This window comes from Excalfactoria chinensis, chromosome 15, assembly GCF_039878825.1.
Source record: "Excalfactoria chinensis isolate bCotChi1 chromosome 15, bCotChi1.hap2, whole genome shotgun sequence".
Classification (NCBI taxonomy): Eukaryota; Metazoa; Chordata; class Aves; order Galliformes; family Phasianidae; genus Excalfactoria; species Excalfactoria chinensis.
The window spans coordinates 4,987,313-5,001,607 of record NC_092839.1 but is presented as its reverse complement, the minus strand read 5'-3'; the positions used below and the strand labels follow the sequence as shown (position 1 = coordinate 5,001,607).

At 48.2% G+C, this 14,295-nt stretch overlaps 1 protein-coding gene across 1 annotated transcript in view; it reads right to left on the bottom strand.

Moving 5' to 3' along the window:
• Positions 1-12,902, bottom strand: part of RIMS4 (regulating synaptic membrane exocytosis 4) — a 50,418-nt gene extending 37,516 nt beyond the window's left edge. Inside the window, exon 1 of the mRNA XM_072349887.1 lies at positions 12,671-12,902. Within this exon, the coding sequence (XP_072205988.1) occupies positions 12,671-12,767 (97 nt within the window). The 5' untranslated portion in view covers positions 12,768-12,902. The remainder of the gene's footprint in view (positions 1-12,670) is intronic.
• Positions 12,903-14,295: the final 1,393 nt, after the last annotated feature.

The window sequence follows — 14,295 nt, the reverse complement described above, 5'->3', positions numbered from 1 at the left end:
GCTTTCAAAGGGCTGTTATGTGCAGTTCCTGCTGGTCTCGGGGGACTCCCAGCCTCTAGAATAGGGCACATACGACCAGCCTAAAAGTTGGAGGTTGGCAAAAGCAGAGATGTATCCAAGTGATAGATGTCAAAAACGAGTGATGGATGAATGAGAGAAAAGCAGACATCACCTGAAAATTTAAACCCAATTGAATTATTCATGGCAAAAAGGAAGAGAAGGGGCAGCATGACGTATATAATAGAGAAGGAGCTGAGGGAAACAGATGACTGCTGGGAATAGCAGCAGAGTGGCTTTCAGAGGTACCCAGAGCATTACATTGACCAAAGTGTGCAGGTCCACAGCTTTACTCTCTGCTCCCTCCTTGGAGGGGAGGCTGCAGGTCTCTTCACAGCACCCAGCCCAATGCATACATGCCCTCCTGACCCCTGGTTTTCATTTCATTTCACCTCTGCAGCAAATCTTGACCTTTCATGCCAGTGATGCAAAGTGGCGCATACAGAGAGGCTACAAGACAAACTGCTTCCTTCTTCCTGGGGCAGTTAGCAGGCGCTGGTGAGGAACTTGCTGCTAATTTAACACCTACAAAAGATGGCAGGAAGTACTCAACACCTCCACCTCCCCACCACCACCTGGGAGGTGAGCTCACACCCACAACAGGCAAAGCTCAAAGGGAGCTGAACCCAGAGCTCTGTGCAGCCCAGGGCCCATTACATACAATTTGCCAGAACTGTGCTTCTAATTGAATCCAGCGTTCAATGACAAACCACGGAGGACTAAAAGCCTCCCAGAACAACACTGTCCTATTTGGGTAGTTGCTGGACAGCTTCCACTTGTGGCCACAGCATTTTTCTTGGGAACAGCCAAGCATGTCTGTGTGTAACCCCGTTAGATTAGCTCCTAATTAATTTAGGAGTGTCGATCAGACCTCGAGCTTTTCCTTCCACTAGTAAGACCTACTGAAAGTGATAAAGAGAAATTATTATGCATAACACCTGCAAGAACTTGCTGTAAACACATTTGGCAACACAGGGGGGGTTCCTTTATGGCACAAACCATTTTTATCCATACCTAATATTTTCAGGTTTTCAAACGGTTGTCAGCGTGTTTGTAGAGACTGTTAATGAAGCTCATTGCTAAATGCAGTTACAATTCTGTAGCTATTAATACAACGTGACATCAGTTAATGTCAGCTTCCTAGTGAATCACAGTTGCAAACTTGTAGGTGTTCGATAGCTGGTTGTCAAGTTGAAATAGAACATTGTTAAATATAAGCCAAGTCTGTCCTAGTTCTTCAGCTCTTTTCCCCTTTTCTCACTGCTGCCTTAGTGGACTGAATTCCTGCAGGTCTGCAGAGATAAGCACAGGAAAATTAAGGGGAAAAACAGGTCGACTATTAGACTGCTCGGATCAGCAAGTTTTAATGTGTTTGCTTTTGACTGCAATTTCCTCTCAAATCTGAAAACCGTAAGAGCTTAAGCTCAATGAGTCCGTTACATCTGAACCTTGCAAGGTTTACTCATATCAACATGTTACGCTTTTCCCTTTTTTCTTTCTTACAAACTGTAATAAAAGTCTGAGAATGTTTCTGAACACCAGCATTTAACAGCAGAGCCAGCAAAGTCCAGCCTTCAGACCATTTACTGAATGTCAGTGACACAAGCAGAACATTTTTGTATTGATAAACCCACACACAACAAAACAATCTTAACAAAACAGAAGCCTCAGTAGTTATTAACAAACATTCCAAGCAATGAAATATTTTCAGTCCACCATGGGGCCCAATCACCCCTTCAAGATTCACTTGTTCCCTCAAAAATGCAGCCAGAATATAGCTGAACATAGAACATAGCTCTCTGCAAGGTCAGTCTTTAGGCTCCAGGGAAAGGTGTTGAGGGAAATAAACAGTTTTATAAATTCCGGGAGATGAAGCAAATGATGGCCTGAAACAAAACTTCCTGACTTTCACAGGAAGCCTGTCCTAGAAGCTCGCTGTCTCTGCAGCAGATGGTTGCAGCGAACAGACTGTGAAAACAGAGTCAAATTCACCAACTAAAATGGGCTGTGGATAATTCGCCTGGTATTATTCCTAGAGCACAGAGCCAAATTTTGCCTTAACCAACCATCCAACATTTCATGGGGCTCTAGTAGGTAAGCCAGGAAGCACAGAGACAAAAATAGGACACAGTGAAAGACATCCAACACGGTGCCATGGTGGAGGCACTTGGCTTGGGCTGTGTCTTGGGAAAAACTGAGGTACGGACTTACAGAGCAGCAAGAGCACTTCTGCAGGCACAGAGCAGACAGGTGACAGGAACAGACTCCTGATACAAGGCAGAAGCGATGAATTTACTTGAAACAGATTTAAAAAAACGTTTATAGAAAGGTAACTTGGGTCTCTGGCATGGCTCAAGCAGAGCCCTGTGCCAAACAGGAGAGCCGAGAATTACTGCTGTGAAACTGTCCAGAAGAGATGCTCACAAGTCAAGTTCTTCCCTTATGTTCAACCTGTACTTTCTCAGACCTTCCATTTATCCACTCATTTCCTTCAAGTGGTTCTACCAGCTGATAGAATCACAAGCCAGAACTTCATCTTACATGACCACTTTATGGTATGGCAGCAGTGTGAGCACAGCCTTGCTGCACACACACACACCCCAAAGCTAATCACTCACATCCCCAGCTATGATCACTTACAGCTCATGCCTTTGAGGCAGGTGAATCATTAGGTAAGTGGCTGCCTCTATCTGTGCAATTTTCAGAAGTTGCTCATGCACAATAACTAAACCAAGCCTGCTATACTTCCAAGTGTCAAACAGAAGTGGAAAACATCAGCAGTGAAATGGCTGCTGACTGCCATATAGAAATGCCCTTACCTTTATTGTTTCTTGCTAAGCCTCTAGCTTATCAATAAAACATTGAGAACAGCTCTCTTTGTGTCAAGGGAAAGGAGCCAATAAACATGTGTTGTCTGCTCAGTGAAAAAATCCATGATGCTAATTTTGGAAAACATCACCTGGCAGAAACATATAAAAACAGAAAGAAAAGGGGAAAAAACAGACTGGCAATACTGTGAATCCTAGTGGGACACTGTTACTGCAGAGGCAGCAGCAAGAACTGAAGTATTTATAGGCAGCCCAAAACCACTGCCAGAGATAGGAATGGAAGCAGGAGACAGAGTATGAGGCCCTATAGAGCCCTGCTGCTCAGGAACAGTCCCAGGTCAACAGCATCTGCAGCACAGGATGAATTACAAGAGAGTCACTGTGTTACACAAGGGAACACTTGCCTTATTTAAGAGACCCTAAAGATTAGAGAGCATTATGCCCACCGTCAGCCCCATAGCTACCAGCAGTCCCTGCAGAAACATGTACTATTAGCAGTATGGCATTCCTAAGGCCCCAGATGGAGAAAGCAAGCACAACGATGACAGTGAGCACCGACACCACCACATGAGAGCGAGTGTCATGGGATGCTAACGTTGCCATGGCAATGTCCTCATACCGTGTAACATTTTGACACTGTCTGTTTTCTGGGAAGCAGCAAGGATGTGGCAGCCTGCAGAACCTGTATGGAACGGCTGTTAGAGCTTCACCGAGGTTCCTGCTGCAGCCAGCAGCCAATTCCGGCTGCCTGGTGATTGGACATTGACCAATCTGGCAGCTCCACTTTCTAAAATGCAGGAGGAAGCTTTTAAACAGAAACAGCTCCATAAATCACTCCGATTTAATATGCAGACTGCCAGGCTGAGCACTAGCCTGCACACCTACTTTCGGCATTTCTTACCCTGCTTTCCAGACAGCATTCTCAGTGATCGTCCATCAACTTCTTTGAGTCACAGAACTCAAACAAACTCAGCCCACAGCTCAGCCTGGCTGTGTGCAGTGATTTAATACCTCAGCCTTTCTATTCACATAGAAACAAGAACCCCAAGTCCTAAGGGATGTAGCTGTGGCTTATGTGATTCCCAAAGGCAGATGTACGTGGATCACCCAGAGAAGGTACAAAAACCAGTGAGTTTTCGGAGAAGCACATCCCAGAATTATCTGTGACCAAGTGGGAAACATAACACTGGGGCAGCGACTCATTTTGTTGCTTTTGTCTCGTTAAGGGGGGGAGCAACGGACTGCAATCAAAGCTTAAAGTTAGTCTGGAGCACTACCTGCCTTTACCATAAGTTTAACAAACACCATCACAAGGGTAAAAGGAGCATCTGCTCTGATCCTGTAGGCCACCAGTGGGACTTCACAGCAGTGAACAAAAGCAGAGAAAGCTGTTGAGTCTTGTTTGCCATGACAGAGCTATCCAGGAACGAGCTGACTCCAACAGCTGGAGGTCTAATGGGCACAAAAAAGAGGAAAAGCCTTACTTATTTGTGTTCCTGACAGTGAGATTAAAAAACAAAATAGGGATATAAAGCAGCAACCCTTAAATCTTGACTCAAGTTTTCCCAACTCTTTGCTAGCACTGTGATGTCAGGTATTGAACCAAGAAAGGAAAGGTAAATAATAGAAATAATAGTTAAAAAAAAATAAAACACCATCCACCCACACAATCCTTCCAAGATGCTGAGAAGCGCTAAATGAGGAGCTGGTTTTCTAACAACAACAAAATCGTAATCTTCTTAGACATCTTGACTGCAGCACAATTAATGTGTTTGCTACCCAGGAGGCAGGATAAGTTCCCAGCTAACTGTAAATACACAGGTGGGCAGCTGGCATGAGCCCCACATCCATGGAGCAGGTTTGGCCAGCTGCAGAGAGGGACAAAACCACGTGTGGGAGACCACAACCTCCTCAGGCAGACCTGTCACCAATGCAATAGTAGTGACTTGTTAACTACAGTTATCTTTATTCTAACTATTAACTGCGAATCACACCTCACAGCCCCCTGAACTGAGTGTTGCACTAGGAAGGTAGGGAGCAAAGAGAGAGCGAAAAAGAAAAGACAAATCCCCATGCACTGGAGGCAATAGGTTTCCAAAGATGCTGCATTTCACCTTTGGACACTCAGTTACAGAGCTGTACTTCAACTGCCAAAACACCCTCAAAACATTTCAGTATCCCCTGAGGACAAAGCACTTATTACAGCCATTTACCCCATCCTTCAAGTCCTACATCCCAGTAGCACAGCTCTTGCTCAACGACAGATGCGGAATCCAGAGTGATGCTGATGGGATAAAATAGTTCACTCTTCCAGATCAGTAAGAGGAAATCCAGTAGAGGAACATGTAGGAAGCTGTAACTTGTCAATGTGGAAACCATTAGATGCACCAATGTCAAAAAGCAACCGAGCAGACAGGCAGCCATCCTGCAATCCAAAAGTGGTAAGAATTGCATCTGAAACAGGAGCCAGGAACAACGACAGGCCTGCAAACACCACGTGCATGCTTGGGGTGCTGTACCCCAAGTATGGAGCTGACAACCCCCATCTGCCAGCAGCCCTCAGCCAAAGCCCTGCCACCAGGATGTTCTGTGCAAAAATCAAATCAAACTTGGCTAGACCAAAATGCCAAAGGCTGAAAAATAAGGGAGAGGGATGAGACAGCAGTTGTCATCATGACAGTTGTTTCCTGATTATCAGCACAGGGCAGAGCAGTTGCGAGACGCTCCAAAGCCAGAAGTGATCAACTGTTTCCTATGTCACTGGGAGCAACACAACAGTAACTCTTAATTTCCAGGACAATCTAGTCTACATTGTAGTCAAAAGTATCCTCCTAAGAACGAATCTTCAATGGGAAGCTGACACAAGTGACCCCTCAAGGACAGCCTGTATCCCGCACCCCTAAGAGTAAGGAGGCGCTGGCATCAGTGTGAATTCCCCTTACTCCAAGTAGTTCTAACAAAGATGTGAAATTCAGCTCTGAACACTCTCTGCTCTCCAAAGTGTTGAGCACTTGAATGTTTAGCTGGTTGTACGAGCTCTTTGCGTGATGGAAGGTGACACAATGCTAATGGCATGAAGCTGAAATATGAATTATCTGCCACAGTGACTTCAGTGTGGCTGGATTTGGTTAAAAAGTTGGGCTGCTGAGCTTTGCCTTATTCCTGTATGCGAGGCTGCATCAGGGCTCCCCAGGCTTCATATGCATGCTGCCTTGCAAAAGCAAAACAAAAGATAACAAAAGCAGATTCAAGAAAGCATGGCTTGGGAACTAAAGCAGAGCCTAATTTGTGCGTACCATCAGCAGATAATTAAAGCAATGGCCCCCACAGAGGCATCACTTGTTCTGCACGATCCCTGTTTTGACACACATTCCCATACATGTAGCACAGTTCTACCCTCTTCCAGAGCACAAAGCCAAGCCCCCAAGGACCATCATTGCATAGATGGGCATTGCATTTAAAGCGTGCTGAGCAGCACTGGACTAGAAAGTCTTATTCAAACATGCAAACGGAGCTTCGTGGCAGATGTCTGAGGGGGAAGAAGAGCAGAGCGGATGGTGGGGCTGGGACACCCATGTAAAGCAATCTCAGCACCCTACTGAAATGTGGAGGCAACTTAGAGACCACTTCCTCAATTAAAACATTCACATTTCTAATCCAACCAAGGCACTCAAATACGAGCAGATAGTGCTTCAGAATCTAATTGCACAGATAAATTATTTCTTAAAACAACTGCTCCGATGAAATCTAATTGCTCCCATACACAAAGCAGATACATATGTTCTGTCAAACACAAATGCTGAAGCAAAGCAGTTACAGCATTTCACGACTTGTCCCGATGTAGAAATCTGACAGAGTAAAGCCTTTCTTTTAGCCTGGAGAACAGAGTGCTTTTGAATTAATAAATGTTGCATTAGAATTAATTTCACATGAAATAGAAGCAGCAAGGAAACAGTTCTCCCAGGCAGAAAGCTTTTCGGGGACACACTCTTCCACTTAGAGTAAATTGACAGCAAAATAAAGGAAAGAGATATCCTTCCCCTGTGGCTAGCGGGATGGCATCCAAGCAGCCCTGCACAGCGCCGCACACAGGGCTGGTGTGTACAGCATCCTCAGAGCACCTGCAGCATGTATCAGACCTTCCCATCCGAGGGATGGAGGTGGCATCATCATTTGCCACGACTCCAGGTGTGTGCTGCAACAACCAGTGCTATGGGGACAGCAGACACCCTCAAAAGCCCCATCACATCACTGACATCCCCTCACCTCTGCAAACTCACAGCCACCAAGGAAAGGCTGGGAGCACTGACAGGTTATCCCCAACCTCAGGTTGTGCTCCTGGACAGAGCAAACCAGCCAGACCCTAAGGGAGCACTCTGCTTGCACTATGGCACGGCAATACCCAGCATGTGCTAACAGAATTCTGCAAGGAGCTGTTCCAGGCGTAGAGCAAATAGTGACACAGAACTCCTAGTCTGTAATTGCAGCAACCACAAACAGGGGCACCTCCCTGCATACCTGTTTGTTCCAGGGCCAATTTGGATCTGTCCTGCAGTATATAGTGCTGGATAAGCCCTGGAGTTTAAATCCTTGCAGAGTTCCAGGGATGAACTACCATTCCATTTGTAAAAGGTTAACAGGAAAAATGCTTAATATCACAGCCACCCAAGTTATTTCCTTATCCCCTGAATGTTCTCTGTATGGATGTGGTTGCCTACCTCACCAAGAACCAACAAATGTGGTTTTGGAGTATCCTATAGGCCTGGAACACCTTTTGGATAAAAGGACTAGAAGGACCAAACTTCAACACAAAAAAAAGACCTGAATCATCTTTTTCTCTGCAGATGACATGAATCCCAATCCAATACAGTGTTACAACTGAAAAAAATCCATGGCAACGTAAAATCCTACATAGGAGATCTGCTTAATAACTTAATGACTCTTTAAATGTTTAAAACTATATAGAAGTGAAATGATTAGAATTAGTGAAGTCCAACAGATAAGACCCAGGCAAAAGCATTTTCTGCACTAACCTAAAAGTGCACAACCAGCCCGTTATTCCAGCCCAACATTAAATGTTACATTAATATTTCACATGGCTTCTCTTCAAAGCAATTGATCACAGAGCAGTGCATCTGCCAGTACTTCACAGCGTGTGTGAGCAGCAGCCCAGGCTGAATTCCATCTCGAGCTCAACTCTTCAGAACAAGCAGCTGCCACGAGGAAGCCTTGCTGTCAGTATCCAGGAGACATTTTGACTTTGGAAACCATTTTCTCCCTGCCATACCCTCGGATTCAGCTGGCTGAGGAACGATTGCACCCACTGCCTCAGAGCATGGCAGAGGTCATCAAGTAGACAGCCACCATATTGGACTCCAACACCATGAAGCTATGGCCTCAATTTGTGACAAAGCCTCTCAGCTCCCCATGCTCCCATAGGTGTGCGATGCAAGTCACTCAAGTTCATCCCTGTGCTCACACTGTGCCTGGACTTCAGCGCAGCTGTATCGGCAATATGAGCCGTGGCTCATCTCCAAAACAGCTGCATCTGTCTCTTGTCACAGCATGCCTGAGGTGCCATCCATCAGTGCAACCAGATTTCTTTCCCTATGAAATTGGAGCACAGGATGGAAGAGAAAGGAGCTGGTGCATGTCTGCCCCACAGCCACAGCACAGCTGGAACAGACACCCAGGCTTGAGAAGCGCTCCTGGATCCTTAATTTTAGGCAATACCTTAGGGAAACCCAGCCTCCAGTTCCAGCCTTAAAAGCACACAGGGTTGGCAATGCCATTCTTAGGAGACATCACCCAACCTACAGATTCCATGGACTTCAAAGCAGGCTACTGAGCACAGCAGCCATGTTTAGCACTGCCCCACCTGTGCCTGCAAGTACAGTCTGTGTCCCTGGTCATACACAGGCTCCAGCATGTAAGCCCATCCCTTCTCAGAGCTCCCAGACCCAAACCCCCTTAACACTGACTGTCCCTGGCAGCAAAGCCACCTCCTTGCTCCCACACAGAGCTCGCTGGGTTTTGCAAGCATAGCTCCAAGACTGTTACTCTCCACCAAATCCACACACTTCAGCAAGAAGAAAAGTTAAGCAGAACAGCCCCACTAACCTTGCAGACTGTCCTCAGTCCTGGGTGAGGCTGTGCAAGACCTCCTAGTAAAAGTTTTCAAGCACTCTGTTCTGCAGAACTCAGGCCTCAGTTGCAACCTGCACCCAGACCTCACAAGCTGTCTACAAGGCAGGTTCCCACAGTCATCATAAATCCCCAGCACGCTATTTTTAACCCATGTGCACTTGCCACTTGGCAGTTCAGGTCTTTCTGACATGTTGCCACCAGCAGAGCTGATTCTAGCCAAGAGCAAGAACAAACACCGAGGCAGAATCTCAGAACAACCAAGATTAATGTTCACATTTACAAGAAGGGGTTTCAGGCTCACATCTCTAGAAACATGCATGCACGGGGGGCAACCACAACAGCATTAGCACACTTGTGATTGACAGTAGCCAATAAGGCAGGAGAGCCCTGGGTGGCAGGCAGGCTGCAGGCAGCCCATCACACCCCAACAGAGCAGGGGAGTAACACCCAGAACCACAGGTATCATCCTGGTAAGTAAGCCTACTTCACAGCCATAGGTAAGTGTGCATTTGGACATCTACACTTAATTTGTGTAACCTCCTTATAGCCTACTACTCCATAACTGAAAAGTGATCAGAGCTCAGGACAGGCGTTTGCATAAGCTAAAACAACAATTAGGCAGATAATAACTGCAGTTTCAAAATCGTTAACTTTCGCTGACATTGATGGGGACCCTGGTGGAACAAAGAGAGCAGCAATCAGCCGGCAGGAAGCATGGCAACATTACCATTCCCAGACCAAAAGAGTGATTAACCTAGCGTCCTTATGCTACTGAGTGCAGACAGTAATTTCTGTTATTTCAAAGCCCCACTGCAGCTCACTGGTGAACAGAGCTCAGCGTTTGCTCAGAGTATTCTCTTTGTATAAGCAGATGAGGAACACGCAGGGTGTTACAACAGAGGAGTGCAAATTTCAGTGTCACTCCACATTGGTCTCTTTGGAGGAAGGCACGTGGTCCTGTTTGCCATGGCACACACTGGAGGCTCAAGCACACCCTCACTGTGGGATGACTATCTCTGGAAGCGTTCCAAAGATCACCACTTTCTCACTCCAGGTTCTTCAGTCCCATCACTGTCCTATGCACACCGGCCTGCTGCTTATGCATGCTATGATACAAGCAGGCATCAACTGCATCCACTTTGCAGCTAAGAAATCAGTTCAAACCTCACTGGTTCCGTGGCAGGCAGAAAAGCTGTAAAAGATTAACAGTCTCCTCTACAGTCCAGAAGATGAACAATATAGAACAAAAGGGCCAGAATAGAAAAGGACATATTACAAGTCAAAGCATTTCTCAAAAGCTGATCCATTTTCCAAGACAAAAAGTGGGAAACACCAGCACCCACATGTACTACCAGCACTGGCCAAACCCAGCTGGCAGCTCCTGCTCCACCGCACCTCTCAGCATGGGCACTCCGACAAGTTTCCTCCCCCTCCCCTTCCATCCGACCCACCTGCAGTAACTGCAGTGATAAAAGCTCAAAGTTTTCCTTGTTTGTAGATCTGAGTTCTCAATAGGCTGCTTTCCTTTTCCAGAGGGCTGGCAAAGCCATCCATCAACTCCTCATTCTTTTTCCATAGGATGAGTGTTCTCCTAAAGATGCAGTTCTCAGCTTCAGACAAAATGGATGATGTGTCTGTCTGAAATACGATCGTTACTTTGTCAGTGCTCACAGGATCAACTGTATTTCTTTTCTGCTGCTGTCCCTTATGGAGAACACCTTGCCAAACGCAGCATTCATCTCCCTGATGGGGTGATTAAGTTATATAAATATATATAGTTTATTTTTATGGGGGGGGGGGGGGACACACAGAAATCACTTTGCAACTTTAAGTGGTCAGAATCTCGCTATTTCAGGGCTATGCAGGGGGACAAACAGTACAGAATAACGCCTGGCACAATCTCATCACTGCTTTTATAGATCTCCCTTTCATGTCCAAAAAAACATTACAGGCTTGGGGTTTTAGCGTGAAAAATATTACAGAGCAGCACAAACTCATTCCTGCTGTTGGCTCATACGTGTCTGGATGCACATGAAGAAGCAGAAAACACAGGAACAATTCAGCAACATCCCCAACGGACTGAACGTCACCCCAACAGCTTTACTAACACAACTAACTCGAGCAGACAAGAGCCACTAATAAGCTGATGGAGAATGAGCTCTTAATTATAGATTCATTTAATTCAGAGACAAGCGCTGGTGCTGTATTAAGAGCAGCCTATTAGCATTCATGCACGAGCATTCAGTAAGTGTGAATAAATAAATACAGTTCTGTGCAAAACCATTTTTCCAAGTATTGGAAGTATTTGCTTCACCATCGCCCTGCACAGAGCAATGAGGTCGGACACCAGGGCACAGAACATTGTCCAGGGCACTGGGTCAGGTTCTGGTACTCAAGCATGTCTCACCATTAATCATTTCTGAAGCAACAGCGCCAGGACTTCCCAAAGCTCCTGTTACTGCCTCGCATTCAAACCAAACCTGAACTGAAAATAAATAACGAGCAACGTTTGGAGAACAAAATCAAATATATTTCCATTGGGGGGATACAATCCTGTGCCCGCTCCATGGCACCCTTGCAAGATGCTGATGACAATCACAAGTTAATCACACAGATGATGAATTTATTCTTACGTCAATTCCTCTAGAAACAACAACGTTAAAGGTGCAGCAGTGCTGATTTGCCCATGTATTCCTGCTGGCATTTGCACATCCTGGAATGAGCTAACAAAGGCGCATGCCGGCATTTTGAGGGATGCAACCATCATGGTCCGTGCTACAACATGCCTTAGTTACCAACTTTCATCATTTGCTGCTCAGGGGACTCACGTTCAGTCTCTGGCACTGCGTGTACCACAAAAAGCATCACTCATTTAGGAGTGAGCCGCTGGCAATGGGTGAAGTGCTCGTACACAGCTCTCCATCCACTCCCTGGCGTGCCCTCACTCCTCATGTAGTTACTGCGCTGCCCTCCACCCCCAGTGCCCTTTCTTTGCTGTTCAGTCCCACTGCTGTCCCACTTTGCTCCCCCTCTCCTTGAAGCCTGGCTTTATTTTATGGGCACAGCCAACCGTCACTGTGTAGCAGGCAGAAATCATTGCAACCATTCTGAAAGGATTTTGTACTCATCTCATGATCTACTTAACCCGTGTTAAATGGAATGATTCCTCCGCTCCCCCATCCTGAAAGCAGCATGGTGTGCTGTGCTAATGACAGCCCAAAACAATCATCCCGGGAGCTGATTGCACATAAATCAGCGGCTGGCTGGACGCAATGTCCAGCAGCAAAACCACCTCCTCCCTTAGCGCTGTCCTTTAATGCTTCACACAGGAGGGAGCTCAGCACAAGGAGAGGACTGAAGCTGCTCATCTGCACATACCTCGATCCACGCACTCGCTCTTCTGAGAGCAAAAATACCCCTCCTTTATTCTCGCACCGGCACACTCGCAGCACCCAGCCCAACGCACACGATGGGCACTGCTCCGTGGGGACAGGAGGGTCCTGATGACACCCCGCAGCCCACCACGGCCGTGTCTGCTGCCCCGCACAGCTCTCCCGCAGGGCGCTGCCCGCGGCCTCCCCACCCCACACCCGTCTCCCCCCGCCCCATCAGCGGAGCCCCGCAGCCCCCCCCCGTACCCGCGTCCTCCTCGTCGAAGCTGTTCATGCAGGGGAAGTAGATGGCCAAGGCCTCGAAGGAGGCGGAGAGGCTGAGGCGGCTCTGCGACCGCTCCATGAAGAGCCCGGAGCCGGGGGCACCTCCGGGGGCTTCGCCCGCCGCCGCCGCCGGCGGTTTGGCCAGCTTGGCCGCCCCATTCTTCACTCGGAGCACGGCCCGCGGCGTCTTGGCTGCGGCGGGGGCCTCGGCGAGGCGGCGGGGCGAAGCGAGGCGGTGCGGAGCGGAGCGCGGAGCCCGAAGCGGAGCGCGGCCACCTGCTGCCGCCCGGCGCTCTGAGCGGCGCCCCGCCCAGCACAGCCCCGCACCCTCCCGCCGCCCAGCGCAGCCCCGCCAATGGCGGCACGAAGGGAGGGCCGGGCCGCGCCTTGTCTCCCCGCGACTCCTCTCGGCCGTGAGGGTCCCTGTGGGGCCGGACCCCCCAGGCCCTGCGTGGCACAGAGCGGAGCGTCTCCCGTCCGGGACAATAAACATCGCACCTTCCGATCGATGGTGTGGGAAGGGCGGTCCGCGGGGCCACGGCTGCGTTTGAGGGGCCCTGTCCGCTCCTGTCAGAGAAAAAGACTGGTATCATGTTCTGTCCCATACCAGCCTCAGAAGGTTCCCAGCGCCCCACAGAAGCCCGTTCTCAGCTCAGCTGTGGCAGTGTTTAAAACCACACTTTGCCTTCCACCCTCTCCCATCCCATGTCCATAGGCCGCTGTGAGCAGCATTCACCAACATAGGAGCCTTCTCTCAGACACATCAAACACCAAACAATAAAAATGAAGACTCATAGAATCATTAAGGTTGGAAACGACCTCTAAGACCATCAAAGTCCAGTCATCCACCAATACTGCCCATAGCCCTCAGTGCCACATCTCCACAGTTCTTGAGCACCTCCAGTCATGGTGACTCCCTCACCTCACACAACCTCCTTCAGGGAGTTGCAGACAGCAATAAAGTCTCCCCTGAGCCTCCTCTTCTCCAGGCTCAACCATCCCAGTTCCCTCAGCCTCTCCCCATAAGACCCCACAGTGCTCAGACCCCTCACAGCCCCACTGCCCCTCTCTGGACACACTCCAGGCCCCGATGTCTGTCTGGCAGTGAGGGGCCCACAGGCAGATCAAGGCTTCCTCCCACCTTGGTGCCCGATGCCCAGCACACGTAGTGAGGACAGGTCTGCACAGCCCGTCCCAGCTAAGATTTTAGGCTGGCTCTGCGACACCACTTGACAGATCCTGGTGGGAATTCGGGGTGCTGCAGAAACAGTGAATTTTAGCTCATTCCCTACTTGCCTGGATTTCTCTCTTGGCACTCCTCACCAAGAATTGCTGGCACTGGCTCAGAAGCACCAGCTGTCCGGAGGAGCTGAACACTGCTTGCTCTGAAGTGGCATAGATATCATGACATCAGCCCACCCATTTTGGGAAGGAACTCAGCATACCTTATTCACTGCAGCTAAGCTTTAGATAGGGAAGAGATGGAGCACATTTTCTGTCTGTGGCTTGCTCCCCCCATTAAAGACGCTGCCATCTCAAGGCACAAAGGAAGATGTTCCTCACTCCACGGAATACAGCAGGACAGGCCTGTCAGCGCTCTCACAAAA